General features: G+C 43.8%; 2 protein-coding genes and 1 long non-coding RNA gene across 4 annotated transcripts in view; 2 read left to right on the forward strand and 1 right to left on the reverse strand.

Annotated features, from left to right (window-relative positions):
• Positions 1-26,861, reverse strand: part of GTPBP4 (GTP binding protein 4) — a 127,124-nt gene that overhangs the window by 12,734 nt on the left and 87,529 nt on the right. Inside the window, exons 1-8 of one of the 2 annotated variants that reach the window (XM_014856257.3) lie at positions 9,006-9,171; positions 7,514-7,684; positions 4,598-4,701; positions 4,377-4,513; positions 2,947-3,047; positions 1,616-1,708; positions 745-936; positions 603-668 (exon numbers count right to left, since the gene is read on the reverse strand). In XM_014856257.3, coding sequence (XP_014711743.1) covers positions 603-668; positions 745-936; positions 1,616-1,708; positions 2,947-3,047; positions 4,377-4,513; positions 4,598-4,701; positions 7,514-7,684; positions 9,006-9,053 — 912 coding nt within the window. In that variant the 5' untranslated portion in view covers positions 9,054-9,171. Of the gene's footprint in view, positions 1-602; positions 669-744; positions 937-1,615; positions 1,709-2,946; positions 3,048-4,376; positions 4,514-4,597; positions 4,702-7,513; positions 7,685-9,005; positions 9,172-26,861 lie in introns of those variants that run through there. The other variant, XM_044762612.2, reaches the window with a different exon arrangement.
• LOC123282156 (uncharacterized) lies at positions 9,106-11,898 on the forward strand. The gene is made up of 4 exons (XM_070500819.1): positions 9,106-9,474; positions 9,665-10,177; positions 10,499-10,542; positions 10,708-11,898. Exons 1-4 carry the CDS (start codon positions 9,106-9,108, stop codon positions 10,913-10,915), a joined length of 1,134 nt encoding a protein of 377 aa, XP_070356920.1. The 3' UTR covers positions 10,916-11,898.
• On the forward strand, positions 17,389-25,014 carry LOC139042489 (uncharacterized). The gene is made up of 3 exons (XR_011499240.1): positions 17,389-17,507; positions 24,651-24,738; positions 24,877-25,014. It is a non-coding gene; the product is annotated as an uncharacterized lncRNA (long non-coding RNA).

Consider the following 26,861-nt stretch of genomic DNA (forward strand, 5'->3'; position numbering starts at 1 on the left):
CTGCAGGGTCAAATTATTTTGAAAAACTAGGGCTAACAATATTACTTGCCTCTTGGAAAATTATAGCAGACAATGCACACTCACGGTTCTGCAAAGTGTGCACATGTTCCTTCTCCTCCATTCACTCACTCAATTCCCAAACTTATTTCACCACAGAACAGAAGTGGCAGGTATGTAAGTAACACACATGAAACCCTTCCTACCTAAAAACTTATTCTGCAAAGTGCTGCTCCAGTGCACTGGTAGCCTGAGGCCTGGAAGAGGCAAAGCACACCTTAAAGTGCTTTCTTTTAAGGCACCAATGTAAGAGAACAATCCCTTCCCAAGGAAGCACATCTTCCAAAGGTTAAATGCACCGACCTGTTGAATGCATGGATGTTTCCATAGCCTCTACAACAGAGTAGGAATCGGGAAATTTCGGTTTTAGTTCGCCACTAACTAGGTTTTTATAACATTATGTCAACTAAACCAGAGGATGTTATCTCAACTGTAAAATAAGAAAACAGGACTAGCACTGCTAACACTCCTCCTAAATTTTTGTTGCCTGAGATGAGATTCAGAATTGGTAAGTAAGAAATATTCAAAATGTTAAGATGATTTACCTGATCGTCTTCAGGAAGTTCAGCTATCCTCTTTACATCACATTTGTTTGCCACAACTATAAGAGGCTAGAACAAGGGAAAAAAATAAATTATTACCTCTACACTGCAGGTTATAAATGAAAATACTGGTTATCACACTTACCTTGTTGATAAAGAGGGGTCTGATATTCTGGAAGAGCTCCAGCTGCTCCTTCAGCCCATGCCCACACTGCTCAGACAAATCCATCACATACAGAACTGCGGCACGCAGGTGGGCCAGGGCCGTGATGGCCTGCATTTCAATGGTGTTCCGATCCTCCAGAGGGTGGTCCAAAATCCCCGGAGTATCTACAACCTAATTGTTAGATTCATTACTCCAAAGCGTCCACATTCACAAACTTCTTGTCCAGCACATCCTAGAGGTCACTCACATACCCAAACAAGTCCTGAGAAAACTGGTAAATAAAATGTAGGTCTCCCAACCAACTCTACTAAAATAAAGCAGTGAGGAAAAAGTATATAATCTTTCAATATTTAAAGGAATGGTGGAGGGACCCTGAGAGCTCACTAAAGAACTAGCCAATGACCTTGAGAGAATGACTCCTCTTTTCATTAGTGACATCATAAAATAGAACTGGAATAACTGGCAAACACTCCCATGGTTTAGGAATTACTTCATCATCTATAAAATTCAACTCAACTGTGGAAACAGATTGCTTCCCACTTTCAAATAGCTGGCAGATGCCATTTCTAATGACAGAGTCAGAACAATGACAAGGAGATTTTCATTTCATCAGAAGCACCATTGTTACACTGTTAACATAACACAGAAAGGCGTACTGGTAGCTGGATACTTCCCCTGAATTCTATCAGAGAAACAAGGACTGCCCTCATGCAACCTTAAAGCTCAAATGAGTTTTCTCCATGGGGATGTTCCTGGCAACCCTGAGAATCTATCCTACCTCCTCAGTCTTCTCATGAAAATCAAACTCCATTAACAAAACCACCAAGACATCTGTTTAAAGAACTCTCACCTGCCAACGCAGATACTTATAATCCATGTGCCCGACAAACAGAGACTTGGTTGTGAATGCATAAGGTTGGACATCCACATCTGCTCTTGTCACCTAAAACAAAACAAAACTCCCACAATCACAGAAGTTCTACAGCTTGTTTGCTCTTAAATAATGTAAATGTGGCACCTACATGGTAACAAGACTAATTTTTTTGGCAGGAAAAATAAAAGAGAGAGCCCTCACATGATTAAACTGCTGTGGACAGGAGCTACCACACTTTGACAGATGGACAGGCTCCATTTCCTCATACCACTGGGCCCGTGAAGGAAGGGTCTAAATCAGGGATTATGAGGCAAGGCCCAGTATTTAGAAGACATCCATCAGCTTCTCCTCTCATCCTCCCCAGACCCAGCAATGCCCAACAGAACTTTCTGTGACAATGGAAACATTCTACATCTGGACTGTCCAATACAGGGCCTGCTAGCCACGTGTCCTCATGAACTCTTGAAACATGCTCAGTGCAACTGAGGAACTGAATTTTTTTACTGTTTAATTTTAATTACTTAAGTGGCTGACACCCCACAGCACAGGCTTACAAGTGTTTGAGACATTAGCTAGGTCATTGCAGAACTTTGGCTTATCACCACGTCATGGCAATTTTTGGACTAAATAAAAACCTACAGATCTGCTTAAAAGTCAAAGTGGTTTTGGCAGCAAGTATCCACAACACACGTAACAATTGTTTTTTGGTATCTTTTGTTTTGTTGCTGGCTGCAAACTAACATTTTAAACAGTGTTTCTACTCTCTTCAGGTCCCTCAAGTTCAGCTAAATTGTTCTGAAGCACCAAGTTACTTACATAATACCTCTGAGCCCCAATTAATAAACTTAGCCAGTAAAGAAGACGCAGTCATTTACTGTTACCTGGACGAAATAGCTTATATGAAAGTTGATACAGCAACCAAAGTGACATTCACCCAAAAAATACCTTCAAAGACTAGGAAGTCCAATTCAGCAAGTGCAAGCTGCTATAGTCAACAGTATCTCCCATGACACTACCATTACCAAAATATGCGGAGAGAACATATCCTGTGAGAAGCTCTCCATGTGTCAATAAAAATGTACTTAAATGTCTCAAATCCCTTACAAATCTGTAGGACACTTACAACAATCAAAAATAAAATGGTTTCTGTAAGAGCAATATAAATCTAGGTTCAGACAGAGCCAATTTTCCCTTCATGGAAACGGCGTTTTAAGCCTAGGGCAGTTGTCCTCCACCCAAGATCAGGACATGGCAGTGCTTTGGCCTCAGGTCCTCGGTCACTATGTTATCATCAGAGACAGACCAACCTTATTGATGAAGCTGGACTTGCCAACATTCGGGTACCCACACAGAAGCAAGGTCCTTGTATTCGGGTCAATAGTTGGCAGACGGGACAAATGCTGACGCACTATGAGAAGTTTAAATTAAACGTGTTTGATTATTCATAAGAAAAATTAAGAAACTCAAAAGTTTAAGATCTGCTTGACTTATACTCCAGGCCCATGGTTGTGTTAACCTCACTCCAACATTTATAACATAAGTGACAGAGAAAATACAAATGAAAGAAAAAAGTAGTAGTTGCAGATGCAGCATGGTACCAAACAGTATTTCCCAAATCTGGCTGTACCAAGAATCCTATTCCTAGGCCCTACCAACTTGGTATCCCATCCAACAGGTCAAAGGTGGGGCCAAAAACTTGTCTAAGAAGTGCCCAAATGATTCTTACTAAGTGAGATGATGTTTGGAAAAGCATTTTTGAAGGGGGCATGCGCATCATCACTTCCTGGCTAGGCAGTGGGCTATTTCCACGTAATGACCAATCCTCAGGTGCCTCGTCTGCAAGGCACACAGCTCCAGTGACACTACTGGGCTACCCTGAGGATCACACAGATCAGTTGAAGCACTGTCAAAGAAGTCAAGTACTACAATCTTGTCACAAATTATTTGTCAGATGCACAGTGAGAGGGAACAAAACCAACTGAATTAAAAAAAATTGTAATGTAGGGCCTGCCCGGTGGCTCAGCAGTTAAGTGCGCACGTTCTGCTTTGGCAGCCCAGGGTTCGCCGGTTTGGATCCTGGGTGCAGACACGGCACCACTTGGCAAGCCATGTTGTGGTAGGCGTCCCACATATAAAGTAGAGGAAGATGGGCACGGATTTTAGCTCAGGGCCAGTCTTCCTCAGCAGAAAGAGGAGGATTGGCAGCAGTTAGCTCAGGGCTAATCTTCCTCAAAAGAAAAAAAAATTGTAGTGTAAAAATACAAGCATGTAAAAAGGCAAATATCTGTTTCAATAAAAATCCTACTACATTAATTCAGAAATTGTCCTATTAAGCAAAACTATCAGGTGGCAAAACTGGAGTAGCAGTTTAATGCAAACACATATTACACAGAAAAGCATTTAAGAAAAAACTAGTGTCAATAATAGGTAAAGCTATGAGTCAGTTTTATATTTTTTTGGTATTGTCCTGTGATTGATAATGTATATGCCTTACTTACTAAATATGATAAAAAAATTTCCTAATAGTGCTATTAATTTATAAGCATTATAAGCGCTAGCTGCTTTTTTAATAACTAGCCTGGTAGAATTTCTTATAGGCTAGTCTGGGAAAAATAATTTGACCCTGTCATCTCTAAAATAAGACATAAACAAGTATTTCAAAAATAAGTTCTCAACAAAGATCAAGTAGCTTAATCAAATACACTAAAAACCATTTTTGCTTATGCATAACGAGTACCTTGTTCCAAATATTCCAAACTCTGCTTCTGTCTCTTGATAATAGTACACATTCGCCCAAGGGCAGCACGCTTCAGCTGCTTGCAGCGGTAGAGAGAATCACCATATTTCATAAGCCGCACATAATCTTTAGCAACACTTAAAGAAATAAATAGAAATATCTAAGAATTTTTTCACTTTTGACAATAATTTAAAAGATACTACCTTAAGAAGATACCTTACTTGTCCACTAAATTTTTGGCAATGTTTACTTGTCCAAGAGCCAATTTGTAATGATCTTTGTCATAGAGAATGTTCATCAAATCAGCATAAAATGGATGGATATCCTATAACAAGAAAAACAACAGTCATTTTGATACAATAGTTTCTCATCCCTCCAAGTAAATAATACTTGAAGAGTTATTTTCTAGGGAAGTATGTCACACCTTTTCCTCTTCCCTCACACCCCTAGCATCTTCTCCCCAGTCCTCTCTCCTGGCTAATGACTGACTGTAGTTTTCTGAGAAAAAAGCAGCAGAAAGCAGGGAAGCAGGCGCAGCAGTTACTTCTGCCCAGACATGCACCTGACCCATGCCCAAGAAAGCTTCCTTGATCCCCACTACTGTCCTTGGACCTGGCCAAAGCCAGATCTCCATTTCTACATTAGACCCATCCCTTTACTTCTCAAGAACTGAGCTCCAGAAATTCTCCCTTCTCTACCTGGCCATTCCCATCAGCTTGCAAACATACTGTTATTTCCCAGAAAAATTCTCTAAAAGTTTTAAAACTCCCTTGAACCCACAATCCTTCCATTTCTCGGCTTCTTTTTTTGGTAAATGTCACGAAGAGAAATACTGTCTTTTCTTTCCTCCTACTCTTCATAAACCCAATCGAGTCAGGACTGTCTCTAATCCATCAAAACAGCTCATCAGATCACCAGTCACCTTCCAATCCTCGTTTATTTACTAGACCTCTTTGCAGCATTAGGCAGCTGGCCACTCATCCTTCTTGATACATTTTATTCAACGGCCTCGGGACCCACTGTGGCCACTCCTCAAACTCCCTTGCTGACTTGTGCTCCCACCCCAATGTTCAACTCGAGTTTCTGGAGCACATTTCTTTCCACACTCATTTCCTACGTGGTCTCATGGAGCTCCGAATATGTCTACATTTTCACAGGTCCCATTTTTACATCTCCAGGCCAGACTGCTCATGAGCCTCAGACTGCTCGGCACTTCTACTTTGACAACTTACCCACATCTCATGATCAACATGTACAAACTGCTCTCCCTGTCCTCAAATCTGCTCCCCTTCCGTGTCTCGGTGAATAGCAATACCACTGCCCAAGGTGCTAAAGCCCACACCTGTCTTATGAGCAAATCCATTAGCTCCTCTTTCAAAGGATACCCTGAAGCCAGCCACTTTACTCCTTCACCACCACTAGTCATCTAAGTTGCTGCATTCACCTCTGAACGGTCTCTTCCCACACGGGCCAGTCATCCTCTAAAGCTAAGTCAAAGCACAGCATGTCCCATGCTCAACTCCGACTGCTCCCTCAGGAACAGAATTTAAGTCCTACACAAGTCGCCTTGCTCCAGCCACTACTTCTTTGATCCATCTTCTAGTGCCCACCCTCTCACACATCCTGCCCGGTCTTCCTGCTCTTCAGAGACATCAGATTGTAGACCTCATGGCCTTTGCACTTGCTGTTCCTGTGCCTACAGTACACTTTTCCCACATAGCTGCACGGCTCATGATCTCACTTCCTTCAAGTCTCTGCTACAAACTCCCTGCTCAGGCACTCCCTACTTTCCTTTCTCATCTGACACACTCTGTATTTTCATGTTTACTAGACAAGGATAGCGACCTTTCTTTAAAATTACCGTTGTATTCCTAGCACCTAGAAGAGTACCTGAGACATGAAAACCATTTGATGAATGGTAACATACTCTAACTCTCTCCTCTAAAATTGTCCTCAGACTACTCACTCTAACTAAAAACCAGGAACAGAATGTTTATAAATTTAAACCTCTAATGTAATAATAAAAAAGATACCAAGGATGAAAAAGGTAAAATTTCTTACAAAGAACCACAAAAACCTGGTACTAAGTAGATCAAGGTATTTTCTGTTTGCTCAAATCAGGTGCTTCCTAACACCAAATCAGTTTAGAATAATCTCATTCTTACATCTTTTTTCATCCCCAGGTACTTTCTATAACACCTGCCCTATCGCCAAAAATTATTCACTCATTCAACAAGCACCTATCAAGCACCTAAGTCCTAGAGATGCATATAAGTGCCTGTCTGCTAGCAGAATTTACTTTTTATTTTAAACACTTCGGTATTTTTTTAAACAGCCATCATTACCTTTTTCAATGCAAAAGAAATTCTGGTCACATAAACCAACCTCTTCTCTCTGCCTTAACCTACCTTCAGAGACTATTTCTGGGCAGTGGCAAATTTAGGCTCTTACACTGGCCTCCTGACCCCACATCTTTCATCACCTCAAATAACCCTGCAACCGTGTGACCCCCACAGGGACTTCCTAAGCAGTGTCTGCTCTTGCTCTCTATAGCTAAAGAAATAGGCCAACTGCACTATGCAGCAGAGTGAAGAATTCAACTTATTTGGCTTAACCTGTAAGTCACAGCTCCCCACTCGACTTCCTCTTGGCAATGAAGAAAGCAGTCAGTGCTGAACTGATCATCATCAGCTGATGAAGCAGCAAGATCACAACAGTGGCGGACCTCAGGCCACTGACCCAGTGTGAGCCCACAAGAACAGGAGCCTTGGACAAGAGGGAGGAGAGGAAGCCGAGACAAGCCAGTGAGCCACCAGAACCCTAGACTTCCGGATTCAGTCCTCAGCTTTTAAACAGCTTGTGTTGACCCCTGCAAGCCCAGAGGTTACAAACAAAGCTTGAGGAGACAGCTTTGGGCCCCTTAGATGGGGTTTGGTTGGGGGAAAGGAAGAACACTAAGGAATCAAAAAACCTGTGTTCTGTTCCCAGCTTTGCCACTAACTCACTGAGGAAACTTCGACAAGTCAATTATTTTGTGTCCTTCATTATCTGTCAGATGAGCAGGCCAAACTGATTAAACACTGATTTTTCTGAAGCCTCATATTTACATAACCATGTTATCCCTTGGAGTCACTTACATCCAATTTGGGGAAATCGGTTAGAATCTGTGAGAGTCTGTCATGGTAATTCTGTTGAGTAAATTTGACTTTCCTCATGTAAAAATGTCTAATGCGATGAATTTTGTAATGTTTATGAATAACTGTCGGAGTCTTTCGTTGAGTCTTCGACAATGTCAGGTCAATAAAGTCCTGCAATTAAATAAAATAAGACACAGTTACACCAGAAACGTCTACTTTTCATACACTCATCTGAAACCCTCTTAAGACTAGTATCTAACAATAACACACATTTTAAACTACAAACACTCTTCTAACTAAATCTTTAGCCTTCTATATACGACTTTGTTCATCTTTTATAGTCTTTGCCTTTAACAAACACTTAGCAAACAGCTGCTGAATTAAATTTTATCCCAAACTTCCTTGATGTTATCTTATTTTTTTTTGATGAAGATTAGCCCTGAGCTAACATCTGCTGCCAGTCCTCCTCTTTTTGCTGAGGAAGACTGGCCCTGAGCTAACATCCATGCCCATCCTCCTCTATTTCATACGTGGGATGCCTACCACAGCATGGCTTGCCAAGCGGTGCCATGTCCGCACCCGGGATCTGAACTGGCAAACCCCAGGCCGCTGAAGCGGAATGTGCGCCCTTAACCACTGCGCCACCAGGCGGCCCTAGGTTATCTTATTTTCTAAATACCTAAGAACCTTTGAACTTAAGCAGTCAGATAACTCAAGCAAAAATCAGAAAACATTTTAAAGAAAAAGAAACAATCCTTCAGTTTTGATTTGCATATCCTTGACTTTGAAAGCATACAAGATAATCGATAAAACTAAAACCCACGGTTTATAATCTCCTAAAATACATACGGAGACTTTTGCAGGAAGTCCCCAGTGCAAACAGAAACAAAGCCAGGCGCCTACAACACTGTCAGCACTGGGAGGGGCAGATCACGCCTCGAGACCTCCTCTATCCCCGCTCCATCTCGCAGATTCGGTGAACCCTTAAGGCTCCAGCTACCTACTTCATAACGTTTTCCCTGACTCTCCCCCTACTCTCAGGAGTGACCCTGAACATCTGAGGAAAGACCCTAACCCCCGTGGGCCCTGATCTCTGAGGAAGGAACCTAATCTCAGAGGAAAGTCCCTCATCTCTGAAGAAGGACCCTAATCTCTGACAAAGAACCTAATCTCTGAGGAACGACCTAACCTCTGAGGAGGGACCCTAACGTCTGAGGAAGGACCATGACCTCCGAGGAAGGACCCTGACTTCTGAGGAAGAATCCTAATGTCCAAGTCTGAGGAGGGACCCTAACCTCTGAGGAAGGAGCCTGATCTCCGAGGAAGGACCTAATCTCCCCCCCGCTCCTTGAGGGGACCCCTAAGCCGGGCGACGTGGACTGGGAGGCGAGGCTGGCGCGGCGGCGACCCCTCTCCCAGCCCCGCCTTGCGGGCCCGGCCCTCGGCGACTTGCGGAGAAAGGCGGGGACGGAAGGCCCCTCGAGCCGCCTACCTTGGCTGACGGCACCACGGTGATCTTCTTGAAGTTGTAGTGCGCCATGCCGCCGGTCTGACACGAGGACCGCCGCGCGGGCGGGCGGGCCTTCCGCCGGATGCGCGTCACTTCCGAGCCCTCCCCGTGTGCCCGGTGCTCTGCCTCAGCCCGCACGGCGCCCCCGGGCGGCCCGGAGGTCCCGCGGCTCGGGCGAGGGCGCGGCCGGCTGGGGGCGCGCGGGGCGGAGCGGCGCGGAGCTCACTCCCTGCCGCGGACGGGGGTCCCGGCGGGCCGGCCCGGGGTCTGTGCCGCCCCGCCCGGTCCGGCTCAGGGGCTGCAGGAACTCTGGAGGCCCGTGGGCCTTGGGGGCCCGGGGGTCGTGGCCGGCGTGGGCGCGCGCGGCCGCGGGGTCAAGCGCGGGCGGAGCTCCCGGACGGCGCGTCGCTTCTGCGCGTGCGCGGCCGCCGCCGCCTCTGCGCTTGGAAACGCGCGCAAGTCCGGTTAAATACGGAGCGCGGCGGGGCGCTAGTCTGCGAGGAGACGCGTCTCTGCCGGCCCGGCCCTGACCCCGACTGCGACCCCGGACGGCGTCTCCACCGGCCCCGGCCCGGGAAGGCCTGACGGCCGCAGGGAGAGCCCCGGCCTGGACCGCCGCCTTCCTGGGACCGCGTGCGTAGCCTGGCCTCTTCTCGGTCGTCGCCCTCGCTCCCTCCCGTCTCCTCAAAGCCGCCTCCGTTTCCGTGAGGGCTGGCCCTGCGCTGGTCTCAGTGTCTCGGCTCCCTCTTTCGCGGCTCGCTCGCCGGCTGCTGTCTCGCCCTGACTGGAGCTGGTCCGCGCCGGCGGCCTCCGCCTCTCCGGACTTCCCTGGAGCTCTCGCTCAGCCTGTCCAGACTCCCTCCTTGTGGGCGCGTCGCCGGTCGCCCTGCGTGGATGCCTCTGGTGAAGCAGACGTTTCCAGCCTGACGGTTCCGGTCAGCTCCGAACGGCCGCCCTGCGCGGCGGCGGAGGCGGCAGACGCAGCGCTTCTGAACATCACGGGCCCTGGCCTCCTCTCCGCGGAGGTCGGCCCCCCCTCGCCGCGGAGCGCGGTGGCGGGGCGCGGCCCTGACGCCCCTGAGACCCCGGGAGCAGGGCTGAGCTGCCGCGCAGACTGTGCACCAGCGCGATGGGCAAGGCATCCCGGGGCAAAGGTGAGGGCACGCCGAGGGAGACAGGTCAGAGGACGAGTTCGATCCCCAGAACGAGCGGCAGAGGAGAAGCCCGCGGACGGCAGGCCGTGGCGGCCGGCTCCTCTCAGCGCGGGAGGAGGCCGGCGGAGCGGGTGGGAGACGGCGCTCTGGAGTCCGACTGAGCGCGGAGCATTGGGACGCTTACCGTAAGCTGCCGTCAGCACGGCCACTCCCTCAGGTAGCCCCGGACCGCGGCCCAGGGTGAGCCGTGTGTGGGTGTGGCCGCGGGTCAAGCGCTCGTCAAAGCGGTTGAGCACATACCAACTCGTTTAATTCCCACAGCGACCCTGTGAAGTGGGTGGCGAAGCCAGGGCACAGCAGGGCTGGTAAGCAGCCGTGGTCACACAGCTAGTGGGCGGCGGGGTTGGAGTTTGCGCCTAGGGGGCCTGCCCAGCGTCTGGTCAACCGTTAGCTATTCTGCTTCTGAGTCATCTTGAACGCACCCTCAACTTCTCAAATCCTGTTAACGAGCCCGTTTGTGTCATCAGCAGGTCAGACAAGCATGCCTCCTGTGTCTTTGTGGCGTTCCTAAAGGAAGCCTCTGCGATCGTCAGGATTTCCTGGCTACGATCATTTGCCAAACTGCAGCACAGCTCTGCACTGTTCCGGAGGTTCCCAAAGGTGTGCGCATGGTCACGGCTCTTCCTCGGGTACCTGTGCGCTCCTCAACCCCACCCACGTCCCCTCGCTCTTATGTGACCTGGTCCACCTCCTTTTTGTTCAGTCCAGTACTTAGACAAGTCCAGTCAATCCTTGGCTTGCGGCAGGCCGCTATCCTTTCTTTAGCTCTTAGCTCTAGGGAGTAATTGAACAATTTCTTACATTTGTATAGGACTTTAACATTTACAAAGTGCTTTACTTTTTAGTGTCTCAGTAATATTCCCAACAACTTTCTGATGTGACACTAAACTGAGATTAGAGGCTTGCTTCTCCTTAAGGTCACACAGCACTACATGGCAAACAGGATTAGACCAAGCTGAGGACCAGGCCTCTTCAGCCATCCCATAAACATTTATATAAATGGTTTGTGGAGGAAACAGAATTTTTTTACATGCTAATAACAAATGTCAGTGTGTGATTTTCTTGATTTTATGCAGAGCAGTGAAGTCAACTTGTTCATATAGAACAGAAGAGAAACCATTCATTTAAAGAAAACAGAAAGAGGACACTTGACAAAGAGAAAGTGTATTAACATTCATGTTGGAGAATACATGTGAGAGGATTTTATAAATCCTGTCAATGAAAAACTGACAGGTCTTTGATATTTTTACTATTCTCCCAAGAATTTCAAATCCTATTTGCATAAAACACTTAATAAACACTTGCCACCATGAAGAGTTGAAGGCCCAGGTTCATGTTCCAGTTCTGCACCTTACAAGCCACGGCACGTGAGCTTCAGCAAGTGACTCAACTCCTATCCTTGCCTCCTCTTTTACAAAATGGGGGAAATAATGCTCGCTCTCAGAGGATTGTTTATGGCGGCTAATTATGCAAAAGCATAAGGCATACAGTAAGAGGTATTAATATAATGAGTATCATTAATAAAATTTTATTTGAAAACTTTATCAGGTCAGTTACAAGGTAATGATCTGAGCATTGCCATAAAGTATATCAAATCCCAAGTTTCTTATCAGGGATTCTCAGTTCCTAGGTGTGGCAATAAAATCATCCTTTAGAGAGCATGATGGTGTGGAACCTGAGTTATTGGCTAGCTTTTCAAGGGACAAGAAGCAGCACATGAGAAGAAGAGATGTATAACACCCTTCTCGTGAATCTAAGGGTGTGAAATTGGGAAGGGGGTCTGAGAAGACAAGACCACTTCTGGGAGCTATCTGCTTTTCAGTTGCTCAGCCACAAGACGTGTCTGTGAATGCACAAGCATTGTGACTCATTGTGGGCTCAGAGCTACACACCCACGATGGGGTACCAAGCATACCACACCACCTGCATGTTGATCAGAATCAACATTCTTCCCTCTCCCACTTGTGCTTTTCGTGGCTGAGTGCAGCTTCCTGGGGGCAGGTGTGTGTCCCCGACCACTAAGAGGAAGCAACTCATTCATGAACGTGCTGCTGGTCTCTGGGGGAACCAGACCCTTGTTGAGGAGAGTTGGAAAAGCCACCTGCAGCAGAAGGCAGGTCACCATTTCTCAAGCTGATTTTGGCCGTGTCGTGGAGGTGTCCAATTGCCAGAACTCCTCAGAGTGTGAGCCTTGTGACAGAGGAAGGGAAGCCTTGGCTATGGTGCAGGACACTCTCGAGGGTGCTGTGCAGTGCTTTCTGGTGACTTCTGACTGTGAGAGCACTGCACAGCAAAAAGGCTTGTTTTTCAGGCCTGTTTATTTTGTGGAATTGGTCTCCTCTGTTTTACTTTCCTATTGCTATAATTCTGATTGATGAAAAGTACACCTTGCAGTAGAAACTGTGCCTGGGGAATGTGACCAAACTTGCGTAGAAGGAGCCTTTGTGTGGGGATTAGTCACCTAGCCACAGGTAGCTGTCCGGTATTAGAAGATGTTGGAACCACTCCAGTGCATCTGTTGGTCATTTCCCTGAGTCCCCACTGAAACGGTGTTCTGGCTGACTCATTGAGCAGGAATCGTGCTGCTTTGGGCTGTTCCCTACATGTTCCTCCTGAGTCCATCTCATTTCCCAGAGAGACAGTCTCTTCAAGGGCAGAGACTGTGTCTCATCTTTTTGGTGTTCCTCACAGCAAGCAGCATTTCCCTGAGCATTCTAGAATGACTGTGGAACTCGACTGATTGAAAGCTGGCCTAAGTAAATTCCTGGTGCAGCTGACATTTGACATTTGAAATAAGGCTTCTGTCCTACTTAGTCCCACTTATTTCACAATTCCTGCTGTAACACAGAAGAAAGCTGCACTGAACCTGTAGCTTAATGACAGCCAGGGCAGATGCCTCAGGCCCAGGGCACTTGGACTCTGGTCCCCTGGAGTGATGAGAGACACAGAGGGCCTCAGGTTCTGAGGCTACATGCCCAGATTCTGAGAGGCAAACTCTCCCCAAAGGAGCCTGCAGCCAGCTCGTTCCTTATTGAAGTGAAAACTGCAGCTGAGGAGCCCAGGGAGCAGGCAGGACAACACCTCAGTGGGCTGCAAGGTGTGTACACCCCCACAGCCAAGTTCTGCCCGTCAGCACTGCTCTCAACTCCTGGCGCTCGGTCTCCTGGCCCACAGCCTGCTGACCCACAGCCTCCTGAGCCACCATCTCCTGGCATGAATCAGTGGTGCCTCAACTGCTGAACAAGGGGATGTAAGCCGGGTCCACACAACAGAGGTCTGCATATGTGTGTCTTTCAGTTGTCGAAGGATTGGTTATGAAGACACCTCACTGAAGGATAAGGGGATGACAGGTTTACTCATAGTTTTCCTTTAATATGACACTGAAAACTCGAGAGAAGGGGAATTTCCCTTTGATGACATGACTTAGTGTCAGCGTGGGCTGCTATAACAGAACACCATAAACTGGGTAGCTTGAACAGCAGATGTTTATTTCTCATAGTTCTGGAGATGGGAAAGTCTGAGATCAGGGTGGCAGCATGGTCAGTTTCTAATGAGGACTCTTCCTGGCTTGCAGATGGCCACCTTCTTGTTGTGTCCTCACATGGTGGAGAGAGGAAACTTTGGTGTCTCTTCCTTTTTTTTTTTAGGAAGATTGGCCCTGAGCTAACTACTGCCAATCCTCTTTTTGTTGAGGAAGACTGGCCCTGAGCTGACATCCATGCCCATCTTCCTCTATTTTATATGTGGGACCCCTACCATAGCATGGCTTTTGCCAAGTGGTGCCATGTCCACACCCAGAATCTGAACCAGCGAACCCTGGGCTGCTGAGAAGCAGAACATGCGGACTTAACCACTGTGCCACTGAGCCAGCCCCTCTTCCTTTTCTTATAGGGCCACTAATCCCATGATAGGGGCTCCACGGTCATGACCTCAGTTAATCCTCATCACCTCCCAAAGGCCCTACCTCCTAATACCATCATATTAGGGACTGCAGCTTCAACATATGAATTAAAGACATAATATTCACTTATCAGTCTGTATAGTCTAAGTCATGCTGTGGTAACAAACAGTTTTCAGATCTCAGCATCATGTTGTTTTTCTCATATGCTGCATGCCTACCTTAAGTCACAGGGGGCTGTTTTCTGGATGGTCACTGAGGGAACCAGGCTGCAAGAGCAAATGTTGCCAATTGCTGTGCCAGGGAAGAGAGAGAGTTTGACAATTAAATGTTTCAGCCTCAATTCATTGGCTGGAAATAGTCACATGGGACAGGGTGTACAAGGAAGGGGGAGAAACAGAGTTATTTGCAGACAGCACTAATGCCCACCACATTGGCATCGAAAGCAGTTGCTTTACAAGTGTATATCCAATCAATAATTCAAATATTGTACAACATGAAACATAAAAGGCATTGACAGAACCTCAAGCACTAAGCCACAGTAGGAGGGTCCTCAAGCAGGAGCTGCAGACACAGAAGCATGTGGTGATGCCAAAACCTCAGGCTGGGAGGGAGAGGTGAGACAAATAAATACCCAGGGCAATCTCTCCTTCTCACTTCTGCTGGGGTCTCCCTTTGACCTAACCCAATGGCCAGAATGCAAGAGAACCACGGATCCTGTCTGTAGGAGTCAGCTTCCTGGGGCACAGTGCAGGGCAGAGAGAGACACAGAGTGTGTCTGGGAGCAAATGGAAAACATACAACACAGAGATTCACAGATGTGAACACAGATTGAGAAGATCAGTAGGATTGAGAAGAGCAAACCTTTGTCTAATAAGAGTTCCAGAAGGACCTGAGAAGGAGTAAGGGGAGGAGGCAATATTTGAAGACATAACAACTATGATTTTCCCAGAGCCCTTGAAAGATGCCAACCCACAGATTCAAGAAAACCAACCAGTACCAGGAGGTTAAATAAGTCAGGGGCTGGCCTGGTGGTGCAGAGGTTAAGTTCGCATGTTCTGCTTTGGCAGCCTGGGGTTCACCAGTTCAGATCCTGGGTGCGGACATGGCACTGCTTGGCAAGCCATGCTGTGGTAGGCGTCCCACATATAAAGTGGAGGAAGATGGGCACGGATGTTAGCTCAGGGCCAGTCTTCCTCAGCTAAAAAAAGAGGATTGGTGGCAGATGTTAGCTCAGGGCTAATCTTCCTCAAAAAACAAAAAAAAACCAAAAAAACCCCCAAAATGTCAAAGATTGAAGAATACCAAAGACAAGAACGATATACTAAAGGCAACCAGAAGGAAAAAGCTGATAACCTTGAAAAAGCAACAATCGGTCAGGTGGTAACACGAAAAGACAGAAGACCCTGGGATGACATGTTCAACCTGAGGGGGGAAACCAATATGACCAAACTAGAATGCAGTGCCCAGAGAAAATATCTTTTAAGGACCAGACAAAAGAAAAACTGGTAATCGTACCATCAGTAGACCCTGTCTAACGGGAAGTCTAAAGAATTTACTTGAGGCAGAAGCAAAGTGATCAGAATGAAGAACAAAGAAAGTGTATAAACAATAATAATAATATTGCACTTTAACATTATAAAGCCTATGAATCAAAAAGAGAATAGAGTTAGAGTTCTAGATCCTTTTTCAGAATTAGGGTAAAAAAGTGCTAATGAGCTTCTTGATAAAGTAAGTATTCATGTTATAATTTCTAGGGTAACAATGGAAACTACAGAAATAGAATGTATAACTTCCAATTTAGTAGGAAAAAAACAATGCTTAATAAAAGCTAATAAAATGAGGAGGACAAGAAAGGAGGAAAAAGAAACAGAAAAACAAGACAAATGGAAAACCATAAATAGTAGTAAATATAAATCCAGATATGCCAATTACAGCAAGTGTTCAATTCACAAAGAACATAATTTTAGAGTATGAACCTAATAGCATAACCTTGAAATATAGAAAGTAAAATTGACAGAACTACAGAGAGAGAATCGTATCCTTCAGTAACTGACAGAGCACACAAGAGATAATTAAGGAACAGGAAATCTGAACAAAGCAACATTAGCTTAATGGAGATGCCTGTTTTACTGCATCCTAGATTTCGAGAATATGCATTCTTTCAAGCACACAGAAAATTTTTATGAAACTTGAGCACATGTAAATCAGGTCTCAACAAATCTCTACGGATTTGTATCATAAATCAGATTCTTTGAACACAGAAAATTTAACTAGAAGTTAGAACAAGTAAAATGGTAGAAATATATATATGCTTGGAAATTATAAAAACACATTTCTAAATATATCATGGATCAAAGAAGAAATTTCAATAAGAATTAGGAAATACTTTTAACTGAATGATAAAAATTCTACATGAAAGACAAAATTGATGAGCTAGGCATCCATCTTAATGAGTTTTCAAAAACCGCAAAATAAAGTAAATGAACAAATAAAATGAATAAATGAGCAGAAATTAATGATGTATAAAACAAAACAACAGTTGGTAATGAAAAGATATAAATTGTCAAACCTGGGGCAAGACTGATCAAGAAAAGAAAGAAAGGTGCTAATAAAACAGTATTAGGATTGAAGACGTAATACTATCTATATTAGCACCAAAATTTGAAATATTTAGGTATAAATGTAACAAAATATGTACAAGATCTATATTAGGAAAAGTACAAAACTCTAATGAAGGAAATCAAAGAACCAAATAAATGGAGAGGTAGTCCATGTTCATGGATAGGAACACTCAGTATTGTCAAGATGTCAGTTATTCCAAAATCTACAGATTCGATGCAATCCCAATCAAAATCCCAGCAAGTTATTTTGTGGGTATTGGCAAATTGATTCTAAAATTTATATGGAGAGACAAAAAATCCAGAATATCCAATACGATATTGAAGAAGAAGAACAAAGAGGTCTGACACTACCCTGCTAAAAAACTTACTATAAAGTTACAATTATCAAGACAGTGTGGTATTGGCAAAAGAATAGACAAATAGATGTCCAGAATAGAAAGCCCAGATACAGACCCACAGAAATATGATGAATATTTCACAATATATACATGTAGCAAATCATCACTTTGTAGACCGTAAACTTGCACAATGTTATATGGCAATTACATCTCAATAAAGCTGGGAAAAGAAGGGATGGAGCAAAATGGCAGGGTGAGCTGACCCAAGACTCTCTCCCCTCCAAAATACAACAAAGGATTGGAAAAACTGAATTTCACAGAAGAAATCTAATGCCAACATGTTAGAGACCTACAATACCAAGAAGGCAGAGGACAGAGACCTTGCTGCCGGCCTCAGAGGAGCTGGAACGGTAGGAGAGAACATCGCTCCCTCCCCTAGAGTGTGTGACGCTGCTGAGTGGGTCTGGGAAGGAGTGGGGGAGGGGCCGTGTGACCAGGGGATCATCCAGGACTCCCGCTGCTGGTACAGTGGAAACCCGCTGATGGGGAAAGCTTCCGTGCACGGGGACCCCCTAAACCCAGGGCCTTGGGAGACCAGAGAACAGAACTGATCTGAAACCAGATCGGTGGTGAGAATAGCAGCCCCTCCCTGACAGAAAAGCACACTGGGCGCCACCATCTTGCCCGAAGGTAGAGAGCTCAGAACACGTGGCTCTCGACCCCCATCTAGTAGCGACAGGCTGTAACTGCAACCGAATTCTACCACCATGAGAAAAAACCGCTCCTCTACCATCCAGCAATTTATAAAAGCCCCAGACCAGAAGGAAAACAATAAAAACATAGAATTAAGTCCTGAGGACTTAGAATTAGGTAAACTAAGTGAAAATCAGTTCAGAGCAGCTATAATCAAAAAACTCAATGAGGTAGAGAGAAAGATAGAGAAACAAGCCAATGAGTTCTGGAGTTACTTCACAAAAGAGATTGAAATTATAAAGAAGAATCAAACAGAATTACTAGAGATGAAAAACACAATGGACCAGATAAAACAGAATACGGATTCCCTGAATGTCCGTGTAGACACCATAGAAGAACAAATTAACATAATTGAAGATAGACAGGCTGAATGGCTCCAGGCAGAGGAAGAAAGAGAACTAAGAATTAAAAAAAAAAAACGAGGAAAATCTCTGAGAGATAGTGGATTCAATAAAGAGAAAGTACTTAAGGATCATCGGAATTCCTGAGAACGTGGAGAAGGAAAATGGAGCAGGAAGTGTGCTTAATGAAATTATAGAAGAGAACGTCCCAAATCTAGGGATTGATGGAGAAATGTGTGTAGAGGAAGATTTCAGATCTCCTAGATTTGTCAATGTAAAAAGACCTACTGCAAGGCACATAGTACAAATGGCAAAAAGGAAAGACAAAGAAAGAATACTCAGGGAAGCAAGACACAAGAGAATAACCTACAAAGGAGCTCCTATCAGACTTTCAGCGGATTTCTCTATGGAAACCCTACAAGCTAGGAGAGAATGGAGTGACATATTCAAAGCTTTAAAAGATAAAAATCTTCAGCCAAGAATACTCTATCCAGCAAGAATTTCCTTCAGATTTGAGGGAGAAATTAAATCTTTTCCAGACAAACAAAAGTTAAGGGAATTTGTAACTAAAAGCCCTCCACTACAAGAAATCCTCAAGAAGGCTCTCATACCTGAAAAAATAAAAAAGGGGGAAAGGGGTCACAAATCACAGAGTAGGGAGACCAGTGGATAGAACCAGAAAAGGATAGCAAATATTCAACTATAGCATTAGGGTAAAGGTAAGGAAACTGCCAAAGCAAGGATGATCTTATCACTCTTAACTACAAATTCATAACACGAGTTGGAATAAGAAAGGAAAATAATTATTTAGGAGGGGAAGAGCAAAGGGTCTAAATCAGTCTAGGCCAAGTAAGAGACCACCAGAGAATAGACTATATTATACACGAGATTCTAAATACAAACTTCAGGGTAGCCACTAAACTGAAAAACAGAACAGAGCCACAAAACAGAAATAAGGAAAAATCTAAGAAACCCAGCATAAGAAATTGCAGTATTAAATGGGTAAGCTAAAGCACACAGGAAAAGAAATGCAGGAAAACAAGGTAATGAGCAACAGATTGACAGCATTAAGTCCACATGCATCAATAATCACTCTCAATGTAAACGGATTGAACTCTCCAATAAAAAGACACAGAGTGGCAAAATGGATTAAAGAACAAGATCCAACAATTTGTTGCCTCCAGGAAACACACCACTGCCACAAGGACAAACACAAGCTCAGAGTGAAGGGGTGGAGGACAATACTTCAAGCTAATAGCAAGCAAAAAAAGGCAGGTGTTTCAATTCTTATATCAGACAAAGTGGATTTCAAAATAAGACAGGTAAAGAGAGACACAGAGGAACAATATATAATGATCAAAGGGACACTTCATCGGGGGGCTGGCCCCGTGGCCGAGTGGTTAAGTTCGCGCACTCCATTGCAGGTGGCCCAGTGTTTTGTTGGTTCGAATCCTGGGCGTGGACATGGCACTGCTCATCAAACCACGCTGAGGCAGCATCCCACATGCCACAACTAGAAGGACCCACAACGAAGAATATACAACTATGTACCAGGGGGCTTTGGGGAGAAAAAGGGAAAAAATAAAATCTTTAAAAAAAAAAAAAAAAAGGGACACTTCATCAAGAAGAAATAATGCTTATAAATATCTATGCACCCAACACAGGAGCACCAAGATTCATAAAGCAACTATTAACAGACTAAAGGAAGATGTTAAAAACAACACAATAATACTAGGGGACCGCAACACCCCACTCACATCAATTGACAGATCATCCAGACAGAAAATCAACAAGGAAATAGTGGAGCTAAATGAAAAACTAAAACAATTGGACTTAATAGACATATATAGATCACTCCATCCTAAAACAGCAGATTACACATTCTTCTCAAATGCACATGGAACATTCTCAAGGATAGACCATATATTGGGAAACAAGTCAAGCCTCTACAAATTTAAAAAAATTGAAGTAATAACAAGCATCTTCTCCGATCATAATGCTATAAGGCTAGAAATTAATTACAAGAAAAAAGCTGAGAAAGGCACAAAGATGTGGAGACTAAACAACACACTACCAAACAAGCAATGGATCATTGAAGAAATTAAAGAAGAAATCAAAAAATACCTGGAAACAAATGAAAATGATAACATGCCATACCAACTCATATGGGATGCAGCAAAAGCTGTATTAAGAGGAAAATTCATCGCGATACAGGCACATCTTAACAAACAAGAAAAATCCCAAATAAGCAATCTTAAACTACACCTAATTGAACTAGAGAAAAAAGAACAAATAAAGCCCAAAGTCAGCCGAAGGAGAGAAATAATAAAAATCAGAGCAGAAATAAATACTATTGAAACAAAAAAGGCAGTAGAAAGGATCAATGAAACAAAGAGCTGGTTCTTTGAGAAGATAAAATTGACAAACCCCTAGCCAGACTTACAAAGAAAAAAAGGGAGAAAGCTCAAATAAACAAAATCAGAAATGAAAGAGGAGAAATAACAACAGACTCTGCAGAAGTACAATGGATTATAAGAGAATACTACGAAAAACTATATGCCAAGAGAATGGATAACCTAGAGGAAATGGATAAATTCTTGGACTCCTACAATCTCCCAAAGCTCACTCAAGAAGAAGCAGACAATTTGAACAGACCAAACACAAGGAAAGAGATTGAAACAGCAATCAAAAACATCCCAAAGAATAAAACCCCAGGACCAGATGGCTTTCCTGGGGAATTTTACCAAACTTTCAGAGAGGATTTAATACCTATCCTTTTCAAGCTATTCCAAAAAATTAGGGAGGATGGAACACTTCTTAACCCATTCTATGAGGCCAACATCACGCTGATACCAAAACCTGACAAGGACACCATGAAAAAAGAGAACTACAGGCCAATATCACTGATGAACATAGATGCAAAAATTCTAAACAAAATTTTGGCAACCAGAATTCAGCAATTCATCAAAAGGATCATAGATCATGATCAGGTGGGATTCATACCAGGGACACAGGGATGGTTCAACATCCGCAAATCAATCAACCAGATACACCACATCAACAAACTGAGGAATAAAAACCACATGATCATCTCAGTAGATGCAGAGAAAGCATTTGACAAGATCCAACAGCCATTTATGATGAAAACTCTGAACAAAATGGGCATAGAAGGAAACTACCTCAACATAATAAAGGCCATATATGACAAACCCATAGCCAACATCATACTCGATGGGCAAAAACTGAACACCATCCCCCTGAAAACAGGAACAAGACAAGGATGCCCTCTATCACCACTCTTATTTAACATAGTACTGGAGGTCCTGGCCAGAGCAATCAGGCAAGAAAAAGGAATAAAAGGAATCCAAAGAGAGAGGGAAGAAGTGAAACTCTCGCTGCTTGCAGACGACTTGATGTTATATATAGAAAACCCCAAAGAATCCATTAGAAAACTCTTAGAAGTAATCAACAACTACAGCAAAGTTGCAGGGTACAAAATCAATTTGCGTAAGTCAGTAGCATTTCTATACTCCAATAATGAACTAACAGAAAAAGAACTCAAGAACACAATACCATTCACAATCGCAACAAAAAAATAAAATAATTTTTTTGGGGTAAATTTAACTAAGGAAGTGAAGGACCTATATAATGAAAATTACAAGACCTGTCTGAGAGAAATGGATGATGACATAAGGAGATGGAAAGATGTTCCATGTACATGAATTGGAAGAATAAACATAGTGAAAATGTCTGTTCTACCTAAAGCAATCTACAGATTCAACACTATCCCATTCAGAATCCCAATGACATCCTTTACAGAATTAGAACAAAGAATCCTAAAATTCATATGGGGCAACAAAAGACCCCGAATTTCTAAAGCAATCCTGAGAAAAAAGAACAAAACAGGAGGCATCACAATCCCTGACTTCAAAACATACTACAAAGCTACAGTAATCAAAACAGCATGGTACTGGTACAAAAACAGATGCACAGATCAATGGAACAGACTTGAAAGCCCAGAAATAAAACCATGCATCTGTGGACAGCTTATCTTCGACAAAGGAGATGAGGGCATACAATGGAGAAAAGAAAGTCTTTTCAACAAATGGTGCTGGGAAAACTGGAAAGCCACATCTAAAAGAATGAAAATTGACCACTCTTTTTCACCATTCACCAAAATAAACTCAAAATGGATCAAAGACCTAAAGGTGAGACCTGAAACCATAAGACTTCTAGAATAAAACGTAGGCAGTACACTCTTTGACATCAGTATTAAAAGGATCTTTTCGGACACCATGTCTTCTCACAGAAGGGAAACAATAGAAAGAATAAACAAATGGGACTTCATCAGACTAAAGAGCTTCTTCAAGGCAAATGAAAACAGGATTGAAACAAAAAAAAACAACCCACTAACTGGGAAAAAATATTTGCAAGTCATATATCTGACAAAGGCTTAATATCCATAATATATAAAGAACTCTCACAACTCAACAACAAAAAATCAAACAACCTGATCAAAAAATGGGCTGGAGACATGAACAGACATTTCTCCAAAGAAGATATACAGATGGCCAATAGGCACATGAAAAGATGCTCATCATCACTGATCATCAGGGAAATGCAAATCAAAACTACACTAAGATATCATCTTACACCCATTAGAATGACAAAAATATCTAAAACTAATAGTAACAAATGTGGGAGAGGTTGTGGAGAAAAAGAACCCTCATACACTGCTGGTGGGAATGCAAACTGGTGCAGCCACTATGGAAAACAGTATGGAGATCCTCAAAAAATTAAAAATAGAACTACCATACGATCCAGCCATCCCACTACTGGGTATTTATCCAAAGAGCTTGAAGTCAGCAATCCCAAAAGTCCTATGCACCCCAATGTTCATTGCAGCATTATTTACAATAGCCAAGACATGGAAGCAACCTAAGTGCCCATCAACAGATGAATGGATAAAGAAGATGTGGTACACATATACAATGGAATACTACTCAGCTGCAAAACAGAACAAAATCATTCCATTTGCAATAACATGGATGGACCTTGAGGGAATTATGTTAAGTGAAATAAGCCAGCTAGAGAAGGATAATCTGTGTATGACTCCACTCATATGAGGAATTTAAAAATGTGGACTAAGAGAACAGTTTAGTGGATACCAGGGGAAAGGTGGGGTGAGGGGTGGGCACAAAAGGTGAAGTGGTGCACCTACAACATGACTGACAAACATTAATGTACAACTGAAATTTCACAAGATTGTAACCTATCATTAACTCAATGAAAAAAAAAATAAAGCCTGGAAAAAGGGAAAGAAATTCAATGTTATTCAAATGCCCTATCATTGATCAGTCTAAGTTTTTGACATTTAGTGTCAGCAGTAGGCCAAGTTCATATCTCAAAATCTATTCTTCAAGAATCTCAGCTTGCAGGTGAGAAAGTGAGTTCTGCAAACATTCGGTGACAGGCCTCAATTCAGCTCACTGCAGACACAAGTCCCAAGTTCCTGCCCGTCATCTGTGTCATACTTCACCAGCCAGCCTTGATTTCATTACTTCACCCCCAAGAGCTGCCATCTGTGTGCATTCAAACTCTTCACCATTTGATGGAATCCCTCTGAGTTTTTCCTTTATTATATATAAGAGAACAGCATTTCTTTCATTTCCTCAAACCCAAAGCTTTTGTATGTGACAATTTAGACAAGGCTGTGCCCCATGGCAGGGGGAGGAACAAGGTATGTGAAATTCTGGGAGTACACTCTTAGGAAATTTAGTACATTATCACTTCAATTCAACAGACGTTTATTAAATTCCAACCATGTGACAGACTGCGCTAAGCACTTGGAAGACATCGACATCCATAAATAAAGCAAGATGAAGGCGTTCCGCCACCAGAGCATCCATGCTAGTGGCAGCAGCAGGTGGATGCTGACAACTCATTTAAGTCAGGAGATTTAACTTAAATAAGCACGGACACAAATGAGCAACTCTATTATAAACTTTTTCTGATTAATTAATTCGCTATTTTTTCCCTGACTGCTGGGAACCTAAAAATACATAAAAAAAATTTGCATGTGTTTCCAGTTTAAATGTCACTGTTTTACATAAATGATTTCTTCTGACAAACAGACACTGTTGTGTGCTGGGTGGGTCACAGCTGCGTTCAAGACCATCACCACCAACAAAGGAGGGAACTGGCAGCAAGTTGAGTTGCTCAAGTTCCCACCCCATTTCCAGAAAGATGCTGAATCCCGAGTCCCCAAATTCCTGGTGTTGACCCCTCATGCGTTTGCGTAACAACAACAATAGCTAACATTTGTTGACTCTGCATGGCTGTGAGCAGAGTGTATTACTGCATTAACTCATTTAATCTTTACAACAACCGTTGAGGTGCCTGTTAATATGATATTTTACAGTTGAGGTAAACTGTATCTTTTTGTACTTTTGCAAACAGAAAATAGATTACCATTGTGGCCTAATGGCTGTGGGAGCACTAACTGGTGACCTGGCCTTGTTCCCGCTTTCACACACGAGGAGAACAGGTAACAGTCTATGTGCCTGCACCTTGCTCTACATAAACTATGTCTGATCCTCACAGTGGTCCTTCAAGAGAGGTTTTATTATTCCCAGTTTGTAAACAAAGAAATGGAGTGTAATTCTCCCCCTCCACTGCTCCTTAGGAAGGTGCACTTCTGGAACTCTGTAAGGCCTGGAGGAACAGTCAATGGAGAAGAGGCAAACCCACACAGAAACACTTCAACCTGCATTTACTGTCCAGGGAAGGCCCAGTTTGGCAGGAGTGTGTGTGTGGTTACCAAGCGTCTGCTGAGTCACTCATCACAGGACCTTGACCAGCTGCCCCTCCCGTGTACACAGTGTTTGGTGATTTACCTGGTGTTTTCTCTTCCGAACCAGCTCGGCCAGAAAAGGTATCTATCTGATTAACCATGTGGAACCCCTTCCCCCTCCCCCCTCCCCCACCCCGGCACCTGGCACCTACCCACCTACCTGCACATGCTCGGACCTTTCTCCCATCTGGTTTGCCCTACAAGTCAGCTCTTTGAGCTGTTGGGAGTTTATGTGATGATGTGCCCGTTTAGGGTAGTCCTTTGGAGTTTTGAAGCTGTTACAGCACCAGTGGCTACTGAAAGCCTGGCTTAGTCCCAACAACCAAAGGACTATTTGGAGAAAATATTCACCCTTCTTACAGACATTCTGAGAACCTCTCATTCCATGCTATAATTTCCCAGCTAAAAGTTACTAATTTACAAAGTTCAGACACTGAAACTTTAAAAGTCAAGATGGCGCACATTGCAATGTGCTGCAGTCACACTGTCAGTGGCCTGTTGTGTTGGAGTCTGATAAATGGCCACAGATATATTCTGGAGACATCCAGGAGTCCCCATCCTATGTGGGAGTCACATTCATAGACTTTTGGGAAAAGTGGCCTATGAGGAGCTCATCAAAGCCGCAAACAGTACAATGAATGCAGCAGAAAGTCAGAGTGCTTTGTAGCCTGTCTGATGGAAGTCTTGAGATTTGCTGCCCAGAAAGCTCTTTGTCATAACTATAAGGAAAACACAAATTCAAAATTTGGTAATCACAGTAATCTGTTATTAGAAACAGTCCTTTTGCCGATAACACCAATCAAGTCACCAATCTACCCTACATATTACCAGCCCTGCTTTGTAATAAGCTGCATACATATTGTTATCTATCCTCTTGGTTTTGGCCACAGTCCGCCCCCATTATAATCATTAGAATTAAAGAAATGATGTGCTATGATGAGAATCTGGAGAAAAAAGTTGAACCCCACTAACTTTAAGCAATAGATCAGATTAAGGGGGACCGGAAATACTTTGCTATACCCCAATATGCATAATAGGACACAAATCATGGAGGATTGTATTTTTTTAGCTCCACAGTATCAATGCTTGCTTGAGATAACAGAAGATAATGTGCTATTTATGAGCGTTAAGCAGTTAAAATCTAGTCCATATAACTTCCAGGAGCTCTTAACTACAGTGTGCAAATAATAATATCTAGGAGTACAATTTTAGCTAATGAAAACCATTGTAGCTGAGGCTAGGGCAGGGGAAAAGTGTTAAATGTGAACCAAAAGCAAGTATGTCCATATATTTAAGTGAGGGCTGAACAAGCAAGGAAGGCCCTGCGCATTCACTCAGACTGCCCAGTTAACGCCATCCGCCTGACACCCAGCTGGTATGAGCTGTTCCCGCCCTGCACTCCCCAGCGCTGGGGGTCTGTTCCCACCTGAGCCCCCAGCAGGTGAAGCTGTAACCAGCACATCTGACTCCTCACCAGACTATGGGTTTCTTGCAGTTAGGACCTCCTTCCACACAGTTGGGTGTTTGCCCTTTCAGCCTTTGCCATAAGTGTTCAATTACTGTCAGTGCTGCACGACCTCCTTCCATAACAGCAGAGTTATGGTAGATCCTGTCAGCCCGCCTCGTGTGAAATCCTGTGCTCATGGAATAAGAATGACAGGGCATGCTCTCAACAGCTTGTCGGTTGGGTCTCTGAAGACTGCATAAATACCAGGTGTGATGGGGCACACCCCAACAGAACATCGAAGGAGCAAAGCCAAGTGCTCTCTCCAACACCAGGGCGACATTTGTCGAGCAAGAAAAAGAAGGCAGTGATC

The sequence above is a fragment of the Equus asinus genome, chromosome 29 (assembly GCF_041296235.1).
Source record: "Equus asinus isolate D_3611 breed Donkey chromosome 29, EquAss-T2T_v2, whole genome shotgun sequence".
Classification (NCBI taxonomy): domain Eukaryota; kingdom Metazoa; phylum Chordata; class Mammalia; order Perissodactyla; family Equidae; genus Equus; species Equus asinus.